This window comes from Topomyia yanbarensis, chromosome 2 (assembly GCF_030247195.1).
Source record: "Topomyia yanbarensis strain Yona2022 chromosome 2, ASM3024719v1, whole genome shotgun sequence".
Taxonomy (NCBI): domain Eukaryota; kingdom Metazoa; phylum Arthropoda; class Insecta; order Diptera; family Culicidae; genus Topomyia; species Topomyia yanbarensis.
The window spans coordinates 203,004,243-203,028,391 of NC_080671.1; the positions used below are offsets into that span (position 1 = coordinate 203,004,243).

Below are 24,149 nucleotides of genomic sequence, written 5' to 3' on the forward strand. Positions count from 1 at the left end.
ATACAATTATTTAAACAAAAAAAATATAATTCACAGTTTTTTTTTTAATTTTCAGAAACACTATTACAAATGAATCGTCAACAGTTACAAAAGTTTATACAATATTTGATCTCAGAACATCATACCGAAGTCTTGCCAACCGCCCAAAGGCTGGCGGATGAAATCCTACAACAACGGTCTGAAATAAATTCCATATGTGGTGCTCCGGATCCAACCGCTGGTGCCTCGAAGGATGACGACCACTCTTGGCATTTGGACGAAACACAAGTTTGTGAGGCTGTCAAAACCTACCTCGGTCAGGGAAGTTATTACTATAGTAGCAAACATTTGAATTCCCTCTTTGGCAAGGTACGGGAAATGCTTCGAGCCCAGGACTCAAACGGTGCCCGTATGCTGACTTTAATAACAGAGCAGTTCCTTAACGATCCTCGTTTAGTTCTGTGGAAAAATCATGGAACACCAATGACGGAGAAATGTCGGCAGCTGTGGGATCAGCTTGGGGCGCTTTGGGTTTGCATTGTTTTAAATCCTAAATCGACTCATGTGGAAAGATTACACTGGAAAGCATTACTGGAGAAATGGTCCAAAAGTGAAGTTTGTCCCCAGGAAGATCCTGACTTACGTACATCAACAAGAGAAAGCATTCGCGAAAGATCCAACCGAGAGAGGGAACGAGATAGAAACCGTTTTTTTCGGGAAAACAATTTGAGAAATATGATGTACTACAATCAGAATAACATCATTCCAAACGATCACCGCGGGCGGAACTACAATGAACCAGTATTGGTCGGTCCAGCTCTCGATAGACCAAACAATGGTCAAAATGACAATTTTGATAGTTCTGAGTCAGATTCGGACTCTGATGAGGAAATGGAGGAAAATAATGGGGTTGATAATGGTGAAAGCAACAACAATGCAAATCCAAACGCTCTCCTTGAACCAAACCGTAATAATATAGAAGAGGATGTCGACCAAGTACATAACATTCTTCAAGATATCAATTTTGGTGTGAATGGTGAAGCCAGTAAGCCTGACTACATAAATTTGCTAAATGGAAATAGCAGCCTTAATCCAATCCTGCCGGACAACGACGATAGCTCGAGAGAATCTATGGATGCTGATAATGATAATCCGATTCCAGGTCCGAGTAGCGTTGTTGCAAGTAAATCAGTGAAACAAGACACTTTTTTCAACAATAACCCCTGTATTTGTGGCGAGGAGAAATGCGAATGCAATCGTCCTGTATTTTTCGATGAAATAAAGCCAAGTAAATTTTTCGACTGTGAGGCATCATCTTTTTTGGTGACTGAAGACGCCAACCAGGGCTGTGAGCCACTTAAAGTAAATGAAGATGAATTGGAGACTGGTGATGAGAAGCTAGTAAAGCACTGTGATATTTTAACGAAAGGAAGTACATTAAAATCCTTCGAGGACCTTGCAATTCCCGGCCCATCGGGATTAGGAAGGTTGCCTTCAGCTTCTATTTCTTCTTCGATCGTTGCAACCCAAGGTGATAATTGTAAATGTCAAAAGGATAGTGATAACTTAAGTAGCACATGTTCCACAAACAGCAATAGAAATAGCGTGGCTTGTGCCAACAATGACGAAAAACCGGACAAATCTGTAGAATCTGTTCCAACTAATCCTGCCAGTAGTGAAGGGCTGGCTTCGGCTGCACGAGACGATGAAGCAAACAAAGGAAACCCAATGGAAGTAGAAACCGAAGAACCCCAACCAGGACCGTCAAGAGCTTCTGATTGTGTCAGCAAGCGTCCTCAGGCGGTAGCAAATGAACGCAATAATGACAACAATGCAAGACCTTGCAAAAGGTTAAAACTCAACAATGGGAACTGGGTTGGCAAAAATGTCAACAAAGCACCTCGAACAATTTTTCACAAAGCACTTGATGCTGTAAATATGACGTGGGATAATGACCATCTGAAATTTATCCTCGAATCCGACAGTTACTCATTGTCAAGTAAAAATTCTGTACAAATAGCTGGCTCCAGCAAGTCGGTGAGCAATAGCCCCAGCTCAAAATCAAACTTCAATGCTCTCGGTCAACCACTTTGGCACGAGCAGATATCAATGACAGCGGCCCGTGTTGATTCACTTCGCTCCCATGGCCACATAGAAGCTGCTCTCAGGTTATCTGTGAGTGTGGTGAGATCGATGAGAGAAATTCAGCGCGATGCCCAGGCCCTTTGGCATCGACACAAACCAAAGATTGTGGATCATAAAATAAATGAGGCTGTATGTAATTGTCATAATAATAAACCAGTGGAGCCTATTCAAATTACCTTGCCAACAACGTCACGAAAAAAGGAAGCCCTGCCACAAACACAACCCTCTCCTGTGGCTGGTCCATCGTCTTCTAGTTCTGGATCCAACAATAAATTAAACTGCCAGTGTCCTGCACACATAAATCACATGCAACCTCCTCCACCACCACCACCGCAACCACAACAGTTCCAACATAACCAAATGAAGAAGGATTGTTCAAAATGTTTGCAAATCAAATGCTATTACGAGTCGGTTGGTTCTTCCTCTAAGCATAATTACTATAACAACATGATTCGGAACACTCGTAGCGGAATGATGTGCCATTCTACAAAGTGTAATCCCTTCATTCCACCATCGGCGGAAATGTTTCGTAATTCTCAACCACAATGTAGTCGAGATTATCGTTACATGAAGTTTAACATGCCACCTCCACCGCATCATCATCCGCCGCACGTGCATCAACACCACCTTCAGCAGGGTGCACCTCCGTTGATGGGACCCCAGCAAGGTCAACATGGTGTCGGCGCTTCCAACCACGTACACCATCCCAGTCACGCTATTTCGTCACCTGCAGTCATGGTTCCACAACATTCTGCTAATGATCATCAATCGATGGCGCCCAAGTGTAATTGTCCTGTTCATAAGGAAGAACGTCACGATGGAGCCCCGTTGCCCCCGCCTCCACCTCCCGGAGTATCGAATATGGCACCAACGATGGCGGGTCCCTCTAATTCATCAGCCGTACTACCACCTCCTCTACCACCCCCATTAGCTCCATACCACCCCCCAGACGTACTACCGAAATCGCAAATGTCCTGCACCCAACATGACAAAACTCAGTGTTGTATAAAAAATATGTGCTGTAAAATGCCCACACAAAGCAAAACCCTCGAAACACAATTCAACGCCCAAAATGGTCATTCTACGTCGTCTCAATTCATGCCACCACCACCAGCACCATGTAATTGTGGAATGCATACCAACCCAATTGGGGCGTACAAAACAATGTACAATGGACATCCCGCCCATGCTATGGCACCACCATCTATGCCTGGACCAAGCACATCTCGTAGTATGCCAAAACCATACGATAGATCTTCAGTACCTTATCCAGAAAGCGACATTAGCGGGCCAGGTTCTTCTAAATCTGCAACTAAAACATCATCAAGTTCTTTTTCAGCTTGCAATCGAGAATCTGTTAATGCCTCATCAAATTCCTCTGCTGCAGCTATATCCTCAGGCACATCGGCCAAAGGTCATCAACCGGACTGTGCCGTCAATAAAAAATGTTCAGATCTATTAAATGGTAGTAGCTCCTCCAAATCGAAAAATTCAATCAACTATGGATCCTCATCATTGAAGGCTACGTCCATATTAGATCCGATTAAAATAAACCGCAAGCCCAACTGTTTGTCAAAGTGCATCGACTGCAGTATAGGCTGTGAAGTAGAATTTCCTCTGGATGCAATCGCTTGCATATTTGACTGTTTGGCCGAAGCATGCATAATGCCTGAAGCTATGGTTAACGAAATGAGTCGCATGGCTTATGAAATTGGTGCTAATGCAAATGGTCAGGGAAACACCACGGCGCCTGAAGACGTTAATATTATTCCGCCCAAATATCGCCACATCCCTGTTCCGGGAACTAACGATAGGTACGAAACTTACCTAACTCTGGCGTTTGAAGCCGCTATTTTAGCTTTAAGCAAACAACGGATTATGCCACATGGTCTATATGCACAACACGTGATATGCAAACAACAGGATCAGCTGATATCTCGTCTACGGAATATTGACCTAGATCAAATGTTGATCGACGTTCTTAAGAATTTGAGCCTTCAGCTGCTCGATGGCGGTCCTACCAGTGGTCTTGGCGAAATGATTCACCCAGAATCAGTACCAATGCACACGCTGGCGCGGTTTCTGTTTGCCTCTCTTTTAAATCAGTATCCTGATCTCGCCTTTAATATCGGGTTGCGAGCAATGCGCTTTCCGATCCTAGAGAATGTCAGCGAAGGTTCTGTCAATGGAATAGAAATGCAGCATAACAACTTTATGCATTCGCCGTATCCACGATGGTGGACGTTGGGACACTTGGAAACGCAGCAATGCTCACTTAGCTCTACAATGCTCAGTGCTGCCAAAGGGGACACGAAACGGCTTTCGGCCGTACTGGAAAACGCTCGGCGGAATATCCACAGTTCGTCACATCTGTTTAAAGTGAGAATTTATTACAGCGAGACAGTTGGAATTGCATGTGCTAACTTTTTATTATACTTATTTTTCAGTTGGCACAAGATGCATTCCGGTTTGCCACTCCGGAGAATGGTCCACGTAGTCAAACATTGCTAGGTGTTGCTTTTGAACTTGGACTACAGGTTATGAGAATGACTTTAACGTGCTTGAACTGGCGCCGCAGGGAAATGGTGCGTTGGCTGGTGACCTGCGCTTCCCATGTCGGCCTAGAAGCACTGATGTCCATTATGCAAAATTGGTGAGTTTTGTTTTTCATTGTTGCATGTATTCATTCAAATATTGTGAGTACTCTCTTCCGTGATATATTTATACTAAATGATCAAAGAAAAATGTTTGTCAAATTGCTATCACAACTAATCAACAAAACAAAACACTGAATCTCACGCCGGTTCGCTTCTTCTGCAGGTATCATCTCTTTACACCAACAGAAGCAACCGGACCAGTAGCAACAACGATTATGTCACATTCCACAATTATGAGATTGAGCCTAAGCTTTCGCCAACAAGACGATTTGTCCAACTGTGCCAGAACACTGGCTCTGCAGTGTGCTACCAAAGATCCACCGAATTGCGCCTTAAATGCGCTGACTCTGTGCGAAAACGATGCAATGGCATTTGAGACTGCCTATCATATTGTTATAGATGCTGCCACGCATATAATGACTTCAAGTCAGCTGTTTACTATTGCCAGGTAAGAACAATCGTTTTTAATGCATTTAAACGGCAATCAAAATCAATGTTTCACTGTAGGTATATGGAACATAGAGGATATCCTTCACGAGCTTATAATTTGGCAATGTTGGCGATGAAAAATGTACAGTTAGCCTATAACCAGGACACTCATCCTGCCATCAACGATATTCATTGGGCTTGTGCACTGTCACATTCGCTAGGGAAAGCGGAACTATCAAAAATGATTCCTCTTGTGATTAAAAATGTGCAATGTGCAACAGTGCTATCTGACATATTACGCCGTTGTAGCGTACCAACTCCCGGAATGCATAATTTCAATGCGCACGGTAGAGGTAAACGATCACTTCAAAGAAATAAAAAAAAGTATATTCATGATTCGTTTATTGCAGGTAACAACATGCGTCAGTGTATGAAATTAAGCTACGACCGAGAACCGTTGAATCAACTTCTTGAGGCTGCTGTTTCTGCCTATGTGAACACCACCCATTCACGGTGAGTACCTAGAGAACACATGACTTTAAATAAGTATTATAATAATCTTTTCTTTTCTTTCAAACAGCCTTTCGCACATCTCTCCGAGACATTACAGTGACTTTATAGATTTTCTTAGCAAAGCTAGAGATACCTTTATGCTTGCACGTGACGGACCTGCACACTTCTCACGACTTATCGAGAACATAACCATTGCATACAAAGGAAAGAAAAAGCTGGTTCGACAAGTAAGGCAACGTTTTCAGTTTGTTTAGTGAAACTGATACTATACTGTAGTACTTCAACTAAAAGACGGTATATCAGAATAATAAGACACTTTATTTAGCGACAGTCTATAGGTAGAATAACAAATTACATAACAACTTAGTCCGCTGATTATTTTGAAGTCTTCACTTAGGTTTTTTAATCGGGATTGTTGTTTTTGTTTATCATACAATATCAAGCAGTATTATTCATATTGAACAGGCTCTTCCATTTTGGTTTATAGATGCGTTTTTGTTGTGGTTATTTGTTGTAGCTCGTACAACTTTTGCAATGATCATTTTAATTTGACTGGACAATTTGTTATAATTTTTATTTAGATTTATTACTATTTGCATAGCCAATGATGTATGCAGAAGATGTTAATGTATTGAATTGCTTTTAAAAAGGAAAAGTTGAAATTTTGTTTCGGAATGATTTAAAATATTATTCGTTGGCAAATAAACACTAAAAAATAATGTATAGCAGAGACAAATAAGCTAAACCTAAGACTTCCATTTTATAATTCAGTTAATGAAAATACATTTACACTTATCTGTGTATGAATTTAATGGAAATCAGTTACGTGAACGGAGCATAATAACAAGCCCGCTTTTTTAGATATACACGATATAACAGCTGAAATATATGCAACTCTGTCCTACCCACGCATTGTACAAATAATACTTAAGATAAATTGGCTGCTAATGCTCGTACATATATAACATAAGTAGAACTGATAAAATAACTTAGTAGATAGACTGCATAGATCACTTTGTTTATAAAGAAAAGAATCACCAAATGGACTATTTTGGTTATTTGCTAACAGCGTTAGCTGCATTTGTAGCAGAGCCAATATTTCTGGGATGCGACTCTTAAAGTTTTCAATGAACTTTGTGCCACCATATCTGTGCCGAACGATTGACTTAGATTTCAGTTTGTATGAAAAAAAGTAATCTTTAGTATAATTTAACCAATTTAGTTAAAATACCTCAACTATTTAAATTGACTAATAGATAAATTTACAAGATTAGCTTTTAGTTTACCCTGTGTAGACCTATGACGAATCAGCATTCTAAAAAAATGATCAGTTATTGACGAAAGGAACAACCAATGCATTGACACTATATACTAACACGACTATCTGCATTCAAAATGGCTGCGTGTTGCGTTGACGATGTAGCGGAACTTTGATCGAAATATTACCTTACACTAAAACAACGCTCTCAGTATATCGCATCATAAACCAACATTGTAATGAAATATTTACTGCCAAAACAAACTAATCAAAGAAAACCGTCAACGAGTATGTTTAAGGGATGAGAAATTGAGCTGCATTGCGAAAATTGAACTAAATATAAACGAAAATTAGTTCTGCAAATTCAATTGTGCCCGCTTATTTCTTACCCTGTATAAAAACTACATATTTTCCGTTTTCATAAACAAAGAAATAAGACCCATGTTTAAAAAGCATTTTTAAACACTATATAGTGTCGTTCAACTATTCATAAACATCTTTATTATTTATAAAATAAAGCTATCAATCCAAATTTTGGTTCAAATAAAGTCTAGAAATAAAGAAACATAGAGTTCATGGCATTTTAAATGATTTCAGTACTATATCGATAATAATGCAACTTGTTACGCCTCTTATGTTTCGATGTAAGTTTATCTCAGGTATTGTAAAGTTTAATTAACAACAAATAAAATGTCAATGAGGAAATTTACATAATAATACAAGATTAACTAACTATCAATAAAATAACAAAATAAACTATTTCAATGATTCAACATACTAAGTATTTTCTATTTTGTTTAATATAATATCACTTTCCTAAAGGCTGCTGGTACACCTAGGGTTACCGATTCTATCATATTTTTCCGAATGACATTCGCCTGAAAGCAAATTTACCCGAATGTCCCAAACCCGAATTCCACGTACACCCGAAAGGCATTCGCCCGAATGTCACATAAGCCCGAATTCTATATACCCTAAAAACATCGAAATGTAAATTGAAAAGAATGAATTTATTAAGCCGAAATAAAATTTTAATTACATTTAATACTAAGAAAAAAAAAAATAACACTAAAGTTATACCATTCAAATAGTTAATACAGTTGTACGTCATTTCGCGGAATACCATTTCCCGGTATACCATATTCCGGAAAACCATATCCCAGAATGTACTATTTCCCGGAAAACCATTTCCCGGAATGTACCATTTCCCAGAAAACCATTTCTCGGAATGTACAATTTCCCGGAAAAACCATTTCCCAGAATGTTCCATTTCCCGGAAAACCATTTTCCGGAATACCATTTCCCGGAAAATAAATTAAACCACGTACCTTGCCACCACTCACCACAATGTCAAACAAACTACGAAATTCTCTCTACTTTAGAACATAAAAAGTAGTTTGGAAATATGTTTGGAATTTTATTGATTTTAAATGTAAGTTAGAATAACATATCAACAATGCTTCAGATATATTTATTTTGGGATTTTTATGGATCATGCATCTAAAAAATCTGCGGTTTTTCTTTCTTATACACGCATGCTTCCTTGTCGTTATTTTTGGCATGTTTTTGATTTATATGTACTTTCTATTTCTATGTAGTTTCACATTCTTGTAAGAACTCTTTCAAAATATTCTTGGTGTTTTATTGGATTTAAGTACTAGTGGTCCTAACATACCTTCCCCATAGAAAATTTGGCAGTTGCTTCGAGGTCGACAGATTAATTAAACGACCAAGATGGGTTTCGTCGGTGGACAATTTTCGTCACCATATTAATCGCCAGATTTAATCTGTGTGAATCTGGTTCCAGTTTTAAACTATCAACTAATCGATCGATTTAATTGGTTGAAATAGACCGATTTCAACGGATTTCGTCTGTCATATTTAATCGGTTGTCGTGTCGGCTGACGTCCATGTTAAACCCCCATAAGAGTCGGTGCAACAATCGACCGATTAATTGGTGGCATAGTCGGCCGATTGTGCCGACGCAAGCCGATTTAGTCGGTGGGAAAATCGGGAGGATTTTCTATGGGGTTATAACTTTTTGAATTATAATTGTTATTCTATGAGCTTATTCGCCTTCTTTTGGAAATGAGCAAATCATGAAAAATATTTTTGAATGTCTTCTTTAAAATTTGAGTACTTTTTTTGGAAATTAAAAATTCATAACAATCTTCTTTGAGACTTTGACTTTTTTAAGCATAATCTGTTTTCTGGTACTTTATTGGTTTATGAGAGCTTGTTTTTTATTAATATGATTAGAGAGCAAAGATAAATTGTCAAGCGAACCAAACAAAAACTTGGAATGCAGAATAATGTCATTATGTTTTATTCCAGCACAGTCAATCAATATCTATAAAGCTTATCATATCTTGATTGTAAATTTTATTTGTCGCGGAATAATGTGAAATAAAGAATAGATGAAAAACGGTATATCTCAGGAAGCGCTCATATTATATTGGGATGATAAGTGTTTTTTATGTAAAAATGTCTGAGGAACGCGATGGCATTAAAATTTTCAAAATTAAAATATATGTATTGAGAGAAAAACTAACTTTTAATATTTAACTGAAAAAATCGCATAGTTGGCAGCACTGTCGGCAAAAAATAATATTATTTCTAGACTTCTTGAACAATTTTCTTCAAAAGCCAACTTACGGTTTGATTCTAGAGTAAATAGAACCGGAGATATGATCAAAAGAAAATCAAGCGTTTTGGCAATTTGCCAAAACGGGGGGTGCTCCAATGACCCGAGGGGTGGTTCAATTGACACAAAAATTTGGATTTTTATATATTGGCCCTAGATGAACAATTCCTTCTAATTTGGTTCAAATCCGTGAAGGTCGATTTCAAGGTTGCATCTTTTTTTGATCACTTCGCGTGGAATGACCCATATGTAAGTCAACATAGCTCTGGATTCGTTCTTAAAGTTCAAATTACATGTTTACTTTAGATTTCAATAGTATAAATAATTACCGAGAAAAAGTACATTCCGGTAATGGTATTCCGGGAAATGGTACATTCCGGGAAATAGTATTCCGGTAAATGGTACATTCCGGGTAATGATATTCTGGGAGATGGTACATTCCGGGAAATGGTTTTCCGGGAAATGGTAAACCGGGAATCGACGTACAATCAGTTAATACAATAACCTGATTTGTATGATTTAACTAGCATTTTCAGTTTTAGGTCCTTTCGTGAAATTTTCGACACCTTTTAGCCACAGCCTAACAGACATAACACTCTAAAACAAGGCTTCACTCACTCATTTTGAATATATTTGTAGTTGGGACTGTGGCCGCATTTGCAATGTTGACGCCATTGACATATGAACAAGCATGCGGGTGAGTGTTTGGAATCGTGTATTGAAGGGGGACCTAATGCTCTGGGAAAATTGGCGGATCGATATATTTTGGAGTAATCTCTTCATAGTGTTATGTCTGTTAGTCTGTGTTTTAGCTATTGCCGTGCAGTTTACGTAAAACGTCCGTACTAGTGTTTTTCTCTTCGAGCTGCAACTGCTTCAACACACCTTAGGAGTCATGCATAAATGACGTAGCATTTTGGGGGGTACACCAAATTTGTGACGAAGTGCGACGAGGGGGATGGTAGGGTCAGAAATTGTGCGACGTAGCATTAAGTTTAAAACCCATTGTTTAGAGAAAATAATTTAATGATCCTCCATTCCCAAGAGAAGTAAATTAAAATTCAAACAAGTTACTTTTGATGCGGTTTTTCATGAGGTAATCTTTACAATTCGCGGAATTACAAGTTTGCAAAAATACGAGAGGATTTTGTATGCGGATTTAACTTGCTACATTAGTTAGCTAATGTTGCTAACTAGTAGAACGGGGTTATTCTGACGGTCACTTTCGGTGAGGTGACACAAAGCTCACGTGACTAAGGTGATCGGAAATTTTCGAGTCACCTCACTTAAAGTGAGAAATGTCACCGAAATGACAAATTTTGTCACATTAGGTGACTAAGGGAATATGGAAAGTGACTTCAATGAGGTGACTTTTGGAATAAGAAAAACAACGCAACTGAGGTGAGGCGGTTGATAATTTTAATTTTAATGGTTGATTTTGATTTTTACATGTTAACAGTGGAACCTCTACCAAAATATTGTAAATCTGTTAGAAGTTTGTAATGAAGTATTAGTTTCTATAATTTTGTTAACCAATTGAAATGAATTTAACCAGTTTTTTAGTGACTCTGGTATATGAAATATTTTTGAGATTGGAACTATCTGCTGCACGGCGATTTTTTTTTATTAATATTTGTACCAGAGGGAATGTGTTAAAGGTTTGGGCGTTATCCTCCTCCGTTATATTATTCTCAGCATAAAAGCACTGATGAAATAAAAGATGACAACAACATAACTGTTGTTTTTTATAAGCAATAATTTTCAAATAAAAAGTCATTTTTATTAGACACGACTTGTGTGACAAATTGGTTTTCGGATATCATTTTGGGATGTGGAGGATGGTAGAAATAACGGGAATAGGGACAGTTTCAGGATACGCTTGAAACAGTACGTTACAATTAAATGGATGTTGAAGATAAGCTTTGTTTGCACTCCTGTTGGTCTGTGGATAGTATTTGCCAGTTAAAAATGAATCTTCTTAATTCAATTTTCACAATCTGATTGAAACATGGAATCGGTTTCATTTTGTAACATATATTTTGTTTAGGCCATCAAACAATATAGATGATTGGGAATGCGTGTCTACTTTTCGGCATTGAAAGTCAATTGAAGTGATGTATTTATGGAATTTAACCCTTAAATGCATACTGTTGCCTTTTTGCAACATACCGGATTCCTTGATATAAAGGCTTAACAAGAGGTATAGATTGTATCCAACCAGAAAAATGAGTACCGAGGAAAATGATTTCCATGCATTTGAGGGCTAACAGCATGTTCCATTACTGCATGGATCATTTTTAGAGAGTATATAGCTACAGGGGAAAATAAACTCATCGTATACTTTTACTCTTATTCGTTACATGTAAGATGTTGGTTATTTGTTTGTGGGTTCGCGGCTGCTCTCATCCCCCGGGAATAGTCGCCTAGTATTGACGTTCTGGGGTGGGAATGGAAGGCCTTGTTTTGGTCTTCGGGAATAGGGGACGTATTTTGTTGTTAGGTTTTCAGATCTGGTTTAAGGTTTAGGATCATATCTAAAGTTCTGGATTTATCCGCTTACTTCTATAAATTTCTGATTTCATGAGTGATTGTTTTTACACGGTGTTCTCTAGCGATAGAAGTAGATAAACGTCACGTCTTCTGCTGCGGCGGGCCATCGATTGTCTTTTATGTTGCCGTATCAGAACTAGGACTGATTAGAGAATGATAGGCAAATTCGATGTTGCTCCTTGTATAGTTCACCGACAACTTAAGTATGTGCTAGCTGGTCTATGAAATTATTGTGTTACATAAGCATGCATGGATTGTATTCTTCATATTCTACTATTGATACAGAAGTACAAAAATTGAAGCATATCCCACCATATATGTATTTCGAAAATTGAGTTCCTATTGAAAATAGGCAAATAGTGTTAACTAACAAATTGATAACATTATTGCGATGGTATAAATGTAAAACATCACTAACGACGGAAACAGTATCACCAAATTGATGTACCTAATTACTCTATATGGCCATTACCGCATTTTTCAGACGTATTATGTAAAAGCAGAAAACGAAGTGGAATTATCCAACGAAAGCACTTAAATGTGAGAAACCGGGTGTGGTCGTCACCACACTTAAGTGCTGAACCTTCCGCAAACTGTAGTGTAAGAAACCGGGTGGGGTATTCACCACACTACTGTTTGATACCGAATCTGAAAAGCATAAAATGTTTGTCATCAATGCCGTTTCCGGCAATCAAAAATCGCTCCGTTGCCTGCAAACCACTCTTGTCCGTATAAACGGCTCCCCTTGATCAAAATAAATTACAACCTGTTCCAACGATATTCAAGACTTCACCCTATATTGTATTAGGGTTTTCTTTTAAGTCACTGTTAAAAATATACGTGTTGTCCAGTCCAATGTCCTGATCGAAGTGACAGTTTTATTCAATTTAGTGCCTAACGTTACTATGCGTTACTCGTAGTTTTCGTTAAATTCAAGATTTATACAATAAGGTAATATGCTTCATATCAAATATGTATAGGTGTACACATCAGTCGCCACCCTTTAGAAGATTATTTACAATATTATTTATTCTTTAACAATAATTCTATAATTCGAACGAATCAAACAATAAAGTTCATATCTTTATAATCAAAACTTCGAAATCTCATTTGAGACTAGTGAATTTTTTAAATCTTATTTTAAAAATGTAATCTGAATCCATATTTTGTACACGAATTCTTTTCGATCGCCGTAGACTAACGTTCGGCAAGTTCACCTCATCTGCGTCACGTTTTCTCTTCCTGGCTTTCAACTTATAAATGTAATCTGTATCCATATTTTGTACTCGAATCCTTTTCGAACGCCTTAGACTCACGTTCGGCAAGTTCGCCTCATCTGCGTCACGTTTTAGCTTCCTGGCCTTTTCCCGAACCTCAGAGAACCCCCTGAATGGTTCGTCTTCTGAGCCGTATCCAGCTTCTGATTCTTCAGTGGGATGGTTTTCTCGAGCGCCCGGCTTGATGCGGACGTTAGGCCTCGAAAGTAGCTCGTGACGTGTCCAGCTCTTAAGTTGTGTGCGGTGCGCCATCGCGGTTGCGCTTCCAACCATTATCTGGAATGTATTAGTTGAAAACCTTTTTAAGAAAGTAGCTTTGATCCATTTGTTAGGTAAATTTATATTATGGTTTTTGTACCATACCAAGTCCCCTTCCATCAAATAATTTAACCAATCATTTGATTGTTTGTTAAGGTTTAACGAATCTGTTTCGTTATTCTCATCACATGGGGTATCTGGTACCAACAAATGTTTTTATAAGATTTTTTTGGATTTACCAAATCCAAAATTGTCTTTGGCTTATAACAAAATACCTTCTCACTGGGAAATTGCCCGTGACTTGTCACTATATTATTTCTATAGTTCATTAAAAACAAATTAATCTGATCCTCCAATCCTATATCGACCAATTCTGGTTCTAATAAAAACTTTTTTAAAACATCTTTGGTGGTTCTTACCAACCGTTCAGCTTGCCCATTGCTGGATGGATTATAGGGAGGACTCTTTAGTACCTTAATCCCCTGTTTTTCCAGAAAGGCAACAAATGACATAGAATTAAATGGAGGACCCCCGTCTGATACCAAAACGTCTGGTAAACCGAATCTTGCAAAATAAGCTACTAATTTCTTTAATACTTTCGCACAATCCGTGCCCTTCTTCATCCATTCTACCTCCAACCACTTTGAGTATGAATCTACTATCAATAGAAAAGTGTGGTGTGAAAAATAGAAGAAATCAATATGAATTCGGCTAAAGGGTCTTGTAGTAGGTGTCCAATGAGACAAAACCTTTGTTTTTGGCACTACTACCATGCTACCGCATACCTCACAAGTAGCAACATACTGTTCAATATCCTTGTTTATCCCAAACCAGTAGACTTGTCTTCTTGCCAATTGTTTCATCTTAACTATGCCTGCATGGTTGGCGTGCAAAAGCTTAAGTATCCCGCTTTGCATTTGTCGTGGAATGACCACCCTGTCCTGATACAATAAGCATCCATCTATAATTTCCAACTCATTCTGATTGGCAAAAACGTCCATAAAGCGTTTGTCTAACTTTTTAGGCCAACCATCACGTAAGAATGTCTTTATTTGTTGTAAAAACAGGTCGTCATTTGTCTCTTTGGCAATCATGACAAAATCTATTGGGAAATCATTACTAAAGTTAATGCTCCTTACAAAATTTTGGTCCAATTCACAGGGAACTTGCTGCTCCAATGGAAATCGCGAACAAAAATCCGCATTACCCATTTTTGCAGAAGGCCTGTACCGGATTTCAAAGTCGTAAATGGAAAGTTCTAGTATGTACCTTTGGAGCCTTGTAACGAATATTGAATTTTTGCCCTCTTTCCCGAAAATTCCTATCAATGGCTTGTGGTCAGTATAGGCTATGAACCTTTGCCCATATAAATATTTATGAAATTTCTTAATTGTGCAAACTAAAGCCAAAGCCTCTAAATGAAGAATTGGGTATCTCTTTTGTGCGTCATTTAACGTAAAAGATGTAAAACAAATCGGTTTCTCTAAACCATCAATCACATGTGCTATCACCCCTCCCAAGCCATAGCCTGAGGCATCTGTTACTACTATAATTTCCTTCTTTGAATCATAAAATTCCAAAATATTGGCAGAAACCAATGCTTTTTTACTATCGTTAAATGCCTTTTGACAATTGTCGTCCCATTTAAATTGAACATTTTTTTTCAACAAACTGTACAAATAATACAATTTGGAAGACATATTTGCCACAAATCTGTTATAATAGTTAATCAAACCTAAATAGGATTTCAGTTCATTCACATTCTTAGGAACCTTTGCCCTTTGTATTGTAGATATTTTGTCTGGGCTAGGCAGTAAACCTTTTTCTCCAATAATGTGTCCCAAATAATTTAATTCAGTAACAAAAAATTTGCATTTCTCTAAATTTACCTTAATGTTGGCATTAGCAAGTCTCTTCAATACTAAAATTAATTTCCTACGACAATCCTCCAGATCTTTACCTGCAATCAGAACATCGTCAAGATAAACAAACACTCCTTCAATTCCCTCTAGTATTTGCTCCATAATATGTTGGAAAATCGAAGCACTAGAAGATGCTCCCTGTGGCAAACGGTTATATGTAAACAAACCTTTGATTGTATTGATAACCATAAATTTCTTAGATCGTTCAGTTAAGGCAACTTGAGTGTATGCTCCTTGAAGATCTAAAGAACAAAAAATCTTGCAATCTGCCAATTTTGCAAACAAATCGGAAGCCACCGGCAAAGGATAAGTGTTAGGTATTAAAACTTTGTTTATAGATACCTTGCAGTCAATAACCAGTCTGATTTGGTCATCTTTTTTAATTACTACAATGACCGGTGAAGCCCACTCACTGGTCTTTACCGGAGTTATTACATTCTCTTTTTCTAATTTGTTTAAATATAATAAAACTTTATCCCTCAATCTAAAAGGTACATCATATGCTTTTTTGAAAATTGGAGCTTCACTTTTTAAAACTAAATCTGCCTCAAATCCTTTGATAGGCGTTGTAAAATCTTTTATAAATACTGTGGCATACTCATTTTTCATTTCCTCCACTAAATTTTCACCATTTGGCGTGTTCACATTGTTTACATTCTCATTAATTATCAAATTATTTGAAAAAATTTGCCTCCATTGAGGAAAGTAAATATCCAGCCAGTTTCTGCCCAGTAAAGGCATAAATTTAAAATCAGTATCCAAAATAAGCAGATTCAATTTAGTTTCACGACCATTTAGTGATACCAAAACATTAGTCTCTCCCTCAATTTTGAGTTTGGACCCATTAACCACCAACAATTGTTTGTTGCATTTGCTTAAGGGTTTTTTGTATAAATAAAAATATTGATTTTTACCCATGACTGACACCGTTGAGCCGCTATCGACCTCCATTTTTACTAGACAATTATCTATAGAGACATTGATCAAGCACGGTTCGCTTATTTTATTAAGTGACGTCACACACATGCACTGCAATTCACCTGAATTCCGATCATCATCGCTGTCATCGTCGTTTAGCTTTGTCGTCATCCTATCCATTAGGGTGCTAAGTTGCTTCTCCGCGCTTGTACCTGGCTTAGCAGTATCTACAAATTTCACCGCATCCCGTTTCATGTTCTTTAATCTAAAACATTTCTTTTTCATGTGTCCTTTGACCCCACAAAAATCACAAATTATCTGCGAATAATCGGGCCTGCGTCTATTTTTGTTGTGATAATTGTTACTGTTTTCTCCCGGTTTTCGTGTTCTTTGATTGTAATCTTGATAATGTCTCATGTTATTGTGTGATTGTGTGTTATGTTTAGTATACGGTTGGAACCCTAACCGCTCTCTCACCGGCCTTTTGACAAAACTTTGTTTTTCAGGAGTTGCATTAGTGTTCAGGCTTTGTGCCTTGCTATAAACACTAAGCAAATGGTGTAACTGCGACCCCGGAGGAATCTGAAGCTCACTATTTAATGTTTTGGCATTGCTCTTAGCAATGTTCCAAGTTGTTATGAATTTATCCATGGATTCCAAAGTAAGATTTTCTTCGTTAAGTAACCTCTGCTTGAGAGCTTCGTCCCTCAACCCAGCGAGAACCCTATCCTGAATAGCAATTTCTTTAAATGCCCCGAATCCGCAGAATTCTGCTTGCAGTTTCACTGCCAAAACAAAATCTTCTGCGGATTCATCGGGTTGCTGTACTCGATGACTGAATCGGTACCGCTGTACCAAATCGGGTTCAGTTCTATCGAACCTTTGTTTTAACTTGTTTATCATCTCTGTGTATCCCACTGTTGTTAACGTTCCATTTTGAAAAACTAATTTTAACTGTGAATAAACATATGGCCCACATAAATTCATAAAACGGGATTTCCGTTGAACTTCGGAAACCTCATTAGCCAAAAACGTGAATTCCAAACGATCGGCCCAGTCCGAAAAGGAAGTGCCTTTCCGATACGGCTCGATGCTTGAGGCCATGTGCCCATTATTCTGAGCCATTGTTTAACAATTCTTTTAATTTTAATTAATTTTAAACAAAAGAGACAGAAAACAAGAGAATAAAAAACAAAAGAGAATAAAAAACAAAAGAAACTAATCAGCTGCTATTGCAGGCGCGCGAACTAAAAAAAGCTTAAATTGACTCACCCTTTGATGATTGAGGCCTTGGCCCAATAGTCGACAGTTGTCGCTTTATTTTTTTTATAATTTTATACTCCTCTTTTCCTTCACTTTTTTCCTTCGCTTCCTCTTTTTTTTCCTTTTCCTTTACTTTTTTTCCTTTGCTTCCTCTTTTTCCCTTTGGCAATCCGGTCCTTCCAACTAAAAATATACGGAAAGACACTCTTAGATTAAATCAAATAATACAATTATTCCTGAAAACGAAAACAAAAGTATTATTTTAATTGTTTTATAAAAGGATTTCCTTTGTCTGGTCTGGCACAATCGCTGTGAAAGAAATAAAAGAAAATGCTTGGAACAAAAGAAAATGTCACCACGCGGTTAATTAAAAATATTCCTTTCTACGCTAATTTTGTTCTTTTTTTTATATAAAGATCTGTCGAGAATTTTCTGACGGACAAAAAATGTTTCGAAATTTTTCGGCCGGAAAACTTTTTCCCTTACCTTTTCTATCGTCTTGGTTCACCGCAGCACACTGCAACCGTCGAACAAAATTTCACGATGGCGTCTCGCACGGTATGCGTCCCGTATGCTGCTTACGTTGTCTGCTGACGCTGCCTTTTGTCCAATGGCGTCTTCGGCTTCACGCTGTGCAGCTACTGGATGCCGTCTCGGCAATATTTTACCTTCTATTTTTTTCTTGGAAAGAAATCCGTCGGGCGGAGAAAATTTTCCGTTTGCCCGTCTAAAAAAAAACTTCACTATTTCACCACAGAGAACAGACGTCCATCTTCAGCATTCAACTTGTGTAAAATATCTAACGGTTTCGAAGGTAGTTGGGATATCCAAACCAGGTGCGCTACTGTCGTTATGTTTTTTTGTGGCTGAGTTCGACAGAATTGACAACGGTTATTCCTCTACCTAGTCAAACTAGTCCGGAACCGGTTCGGACTTCCAGCGTAAATTCCAGCTCAAATGCATCAACCGATAGAGTCGGAATCGGTTGTTTTCTTTGAGCAAGATTCCATACTGAATCAAGTCAGGATTTCGAACCGGTTCCGGAATGGATTTGACGGATAGTTGGGATAGGTTGGTGTGGCGGCGCTAGTGTGTATCGTATATTAATTTAAATGTTTACACACGTTTCTTAAATATTTTTGTTCGATCATGGATGTCTGTTCTCTGTGATTTCACCTCGTCGCCAATTATATTGTATTAGGGTTTTCTTTTAAGTCACTGTTAAAAATATACGTGTTGTCCAGTCCAATGTCCTGATCGAAATGACAGTTTTATTCAATTTAGTGCCTAACGTTACTATGCGTTACTCGTAGTTTTCGTTAAATTCAAGATTTATACAATAAGGTAATATGCTTCATATCAAATATGTATAGGTGTACACATCACACCCCACAGCAAAAGATGGCTGTCTGGGTAGCAAAAATCGCTTCGTTGTCTGCAAGCCAGTCAATGACAAATTACCTGTCCGCATAAACTACCGTTGATCAAGAAATAGATTACAACCCTTGCCAACGTAACCAAACAAAAGATGGCTATCTCTGTTCCGAAGAAACGTTGGTCTCCTCTAAAACTAAATAAAAAATCATCCAAAGTAAGCTATCTGTTAGAATAGCTTCTCTGGGCCAAAGAAACGGTGGTCTCTTCTAAAACTAAACGAAATCCATCCAAAGTAAACTATCTGTTAGAATAGCTTCTCTGGGCCCATAACCTAAAAGCAGAAAACGAAGTGGAATTATCCAGCGAAAGCACTTAAATGTGAGAAACCGGGTGTGGTCGTCACCACACTTAAGTCACAGAGAACAGACATCCATGATCGAACAAAAATATTTAAAAAACGTGTGTAAACATTTGAATTAATATACGAAAAACACTAGCGCCGCCACACCAACCTATCCCAACCATCCGTCAAACCGATTCCGGAACCGGTTCGAAATCCTGGATGGATTCAGCATGGAATCTAGCTCAAAGAAAACAACCGATACCGACTCTATCGGTTGACGCATGTGAGCTGGAATTCATGCTGGAAGTCCGAATCGGTTCCGGACTAGTTTGACTGGGTAGATGAATAACCGCTGTCAATTCTGTCGCACTCAGCCACAAAAAACATGACGACAGTAGCGCACCTGGTTTAGATATCCAAACTCGAAACCGTTAGAAATTTTACACAAGTTGAATGCTGAAGTTGGACGTCTGTTCTCTGTGCTTAAGTGCTGAACCTTCCGCAAACTGTAGTGTGAGAAACCGGGTGGGGTATTCACCACACTACTGTTTGATACCGAATCTGAAAAGCATAAAATGTTTGTCATCAATGCCGTTTCCGGCAATCAAAAAAGAGCGTTTTAGTTAGCCAAATAAATTGCCCCGAAGGCATACTTTATTACGCCAAACCTGCTCTATCAAAAAGGTGATTTACTCTACCACCGCCCTGGCTACCTAACTGCTGAGAGGCATTCTACTCTAGCGATACATATGTTTATGTGTATATATGAGAAGTGGGCAACGTAGGTATGAGAAGTGGCAACATCTGATTCATTCATTCTGTTTGTACTGTCCCGAGTGGCAAGAGATACTACGTCCTATAAATAATATTGGTAAATTGCGTATAAAATATTCTCAATATTTCAACATTATGAACATGAATTGTTGCAGGGGCCCCATGGAACTTTTGTCGAAGCTTTTTGGAGAATTGTGCGCTTGTATGAAGAACTACGACCGATTAAGATACTTTATTTCAGACTTTCTATGTTGATTGACTGAATATTTTGCGTTTAAAATTTAAATATTTAGTTTGGGAGGGACTATTGAAACGATTTGAACAGTTGTTAACATTTAGTAAATATATGGTTTCTCCTCACCCATTGGGATTACATTTGACCACCATTGCGATCAGTTACAGTGGCCCAGTACGATAATTGAGGAAGAAATTACGTTTCCCGTCAAATCTAGTACTTCTAGGTTAATGTAGTTTTCGAATCACCTTTTCGCATAATTGGATGCTGCGAATTCAAGCATGTCTTCGCTAAAAACAATTTCATGCACTCACTATACTGCCTATAATCGCAAGTCAGTCCCGTGTAGATAGGCAATCCCATAGAACATGGGAATGACTTGCGATTGTGGGTAGTATAATTCTTGACAAATGATAAGAATGTGTCATCCCGGCTGAGCTTCATTGCATTGTAAATGCTATAATAAGGGGCAGATGAGTGCAAATGTATAAATGGGTGAATGGAGAACAGTGAGTCTAATTATGTAAGGTATGCAAATGCAAAACTCAATGGAACTATTCAAGTCAGTCATGGATCTCATACATTTGGAGTTACGTCAGATGTTGCTTCAACCCCAACTTTAACACCGCCATCCACGTTACGGCTTGGTAAGGCCAAACTGGTGTGGAAAGGGGTCAATTAAGGTTGTTTGACGTATTCTTGATGGTGACATCATTAGCGTTTCTGCTTTTTAAAAGGTAGACAGTCTGTTGATTTTAAATTTAGGGAATATGTATGAAGTGATATATGTCTTTTTCGCTTCAGACAGCAGAGTTTCAAAGGAAATGGCGGATTCGATGACAGAGATATCGATTCTATGAGACGATCGACTGACGGTGTCGAAATACCAGATGAGATAAGCAGCGGTAAGCTGCAACTTCGTATGTATCACGTTTTGAAAGAGAAAGTGAGACACTACCCCTGAAATGTAATCTGTAAGTAACACTAACACACATTATTATTCCAGCTCAAACAGTTCAGGCACAGAGAACAGACATCCATGATCGAACAAAAATATTTAAAAAACGTGTGTAAACATTTGAATTAATATACGAAAAACACTAGCGCCGCCACACCAACCTATCCCAACTATCCGTCAAACCGATTCCGGAACCGGTTCGAAATCCTGGATGGATTCAGCATGGAATCTAGCTCAAAGAAAACAACCGATACCGATTCTATCGGTTGACGCATGTGAGCTGGAATTCATGCTGGAAGTCCGAATCGGTTCCGGACTAGTTTGACTGGGTAGAGGAATAACCGCTGTCAATTCTGTCGCACTCAGCCACAAAAAACATGACGACAGTAGCGCACCTGGTTTAGATATCCAAACTACCTTCGAAACCGTTAGTGATTTTACACAAGTTGAATGCTGAAGTTGGACGTCTGTTCTCTGTGGTTCAGGGATTGTACAGGATGGTGCTAGGCTTGTGACCTTCGACTGGCACGGTCCATTATCATTGATTCGGATGTCTTCATGGCTGGTTGGTAGACGTGTGCTTCTATTTACAAATGGATATATATTTTCGCTTGGATAGAGGGATATGTGGATCCTGTTAGTTGTTGACTTTGACCTTGGGTATAGGTCAGTTCGGGCAAGAGTACTGGACTGGCACCTAAGAAATATGTAGTTATTTATTTAGGACTTTTTTCAGATTATTTAGCTCGACCAAGCACACCGACCTCAGAAATGGTAAGCAACGCTTTCGTGTCGATGCAGTCTGTTTAAGTCGAACCAGATGGACATTCGGTTTGAGAATTTTTTTTGGGGAATCGTGGATAAATATTTCTCATGTCCTTTACGGGCAGAGATTCTTTTTGTGAAACTCTAAAACGCCTTCTCCCGTCTAGCTGCTCAGCATAATGATGATAGAAAAAATTGAGGATCGTAACAAATGTGAATATTTACAAGAACAGGGATAATCGAATTCTGTTATAAGATGAATGTGAAATAGCACAGTCGCAAGAAAAAGTATTCGCGAGTAAGGACTAACACTGCGACTACTATGTTTACCGTATCCATTAATATTCCATTGATACGCTTCGGATCTAGGAGACAAAAAGGAGATTAGTAAAAGACAGAAACGGATTCAATGCGAAATTTTCCACTATGACGTGGGCTCTAACGCGATGGTCGGTTAATTTTTCATAGAATTGAACAGACTAGATGGCACCTTACACGCTCTCTGAAACAAACGTGTCAAATATGGATGTATGTAGGAGTGTAAGCTCGTATGTATGTATGTATGCCTGTGTGTGGATGTGCATAGGAGCAATGTATCCCTACCCGAGCAGAAGAAAATAACTGCGGAATACTAAATTTAGGTATCAATACCAACGACTGTTTACCACAATATGGTATTAATGAGTTCTACATAAGAGGTAAAATACCAAAACAAAATAACACAGATATGTTCTACAAATATCTATTTGATAATAAAACGAGTTATTATAATACCTGAATAATAATAAAACATTTTTCAACCTTCCAGTAACAAAATTCACACTATGAAGGTATTTAATAAGGTATTGATTTGGTATTTGAAAAAATCACTGGAATACATAAATAATACTAAAATAAAGCACAGAGAACAGACGTCCATCTTCAGCATTCAACTTGTGTAAAATATCTAACGGTTTCGAAGGTAGTTGGGATATCCAAACCAGGTGCGCTACTGTCGTTATGTTTTTTTTGTGGCTGAGTTCGACAGAATTGACAACGGTTATTCCTCTACCCAGCCAAACTAGTCCGGAACCGGTTCGGACTTCCAGCGTAAATTCCAGCTCAAATGCATCAACCGATAGTCGGAATCGGTTGTTTTCTTTGAGCAAGATTCCATACTGAATCAAGTCAGGATTTCGAACCAGTTCCGGAATGGATTTGACGGATAGTTGGGATAGGTTGGTGTGGCGGCGCTAGTGTGTATCGTATATTAATTCAAATGTTTACACACGTTTCTTAAATATTTTTGTTCGATCATGGATGTCTGTTCTCTGTGAATAAAGTATTATACCTCATTGAGGTATTAGGCAGGTATTGAAAAATGTTTCTTGAATACCTGCTTAATACCTCAATGAGGTATAATAATCAATTAATACCAAGTTTTTGTATGAATACCAAAAAATAGTATGCTCGGGTTATTGCCCAATTATTTTCTCCTGGTCGAGTAAGCAACATGGAAAGACAGGCTCTGAGCCGCCATAACGCTCATGGGAAGCCAGGTGCGCCGTCATAGGTGCATAAAGCTCTGCACACACTGACATGTGCAACGGTGAAACGGCAGGCGTACAGTTAATGCCCATAGGTTTCAAAAATAGGTTATTGAGACTGCCCGATTGCACACTGATAAATAACAATAACATTAGTGCAAATATACACTGAGCAAAAAAGTATAGTATTTGGGACCCGACTTTTGTAGTTATTTTAACTATTCGCTGAAATAGTAGTAATAACTATGAGATCAGTAATACTAAACTGTAGTATCATGACAAATACTATAGACACAGAGAACAGACGTCCATCTTCAGCATTCAACTTGTGTAAAATATCTAACGGTTTCGAAGGTAG

At 38.2% G+C, this 24,149-nt stretch overlaps 2 protein-coding genes across 3 annotated transcripts in view; one reads left to right on the forward strand and one right to left on the reverse strand.

The window, feature by feature from the left end:
- The window catches only part of LOC131682728 (uncharacterized), a 139,175-nt gene extending 131,430 nt beyond the window's left edge, over positions 1-7,745 (forward strand). The window contains exons 5-10 of one of the 2 annotated variants that reach the window (XM_058964425.1): positions 56-4,503; positions 4,572-4,777; positions 4,945-5,229; positions 5,289-5,563; positions 5,621-5,723; positions 5,791-7,745. In XM_058964425.1, the coding sequence (XP_058820408.1) occupies positions 56-4,503; positions 4,572-4,777; positions 4,945-5,229; positions 5,289-5,563; positions 5,621-5,723; positions 5,791-5,977 (5,504 nt within the window). In that variant the 3' untranslated portion in view covers positions 5,978-7,745. Of the gene's footprint in view, positions 1-55; positions 4,504-4,571; positions 4,778-4,944; positions 5,230-5,288; positions 5,724-5,790 lie in introns of both variants that reach the window. The other variant, XM_058964424.1, reaches the window with a different exon arrangement.
- A 5,536-nt stretch (positions 7,746-13,281) lies between these two features.
- Positions 13,282-18,651, reverse strand: LOC131679992 (uncharacterized). The gene is made up of 5 exons (XM_058960731.1): positions 18,300-18,651; positions 16,128-17,996; positions 15,600-15,770; positions 13,986-14,192; positions 13,282-13,728 (listed from the first exon to the last, which is right to left on the reverse strand). Exons 2-5 carry the CDS (start codon positions 17,673-17,675, stop codon positions 13,282-13,284), a joined length of 2,373 nt encoding a protein of 790 aa, XP_058816714.1. The 5' UTR covers positions 17,676-17,996; positions 18,300-18,651.
- Positions 18,652-24,149: the final 5,498 nt, after the last annotated feature.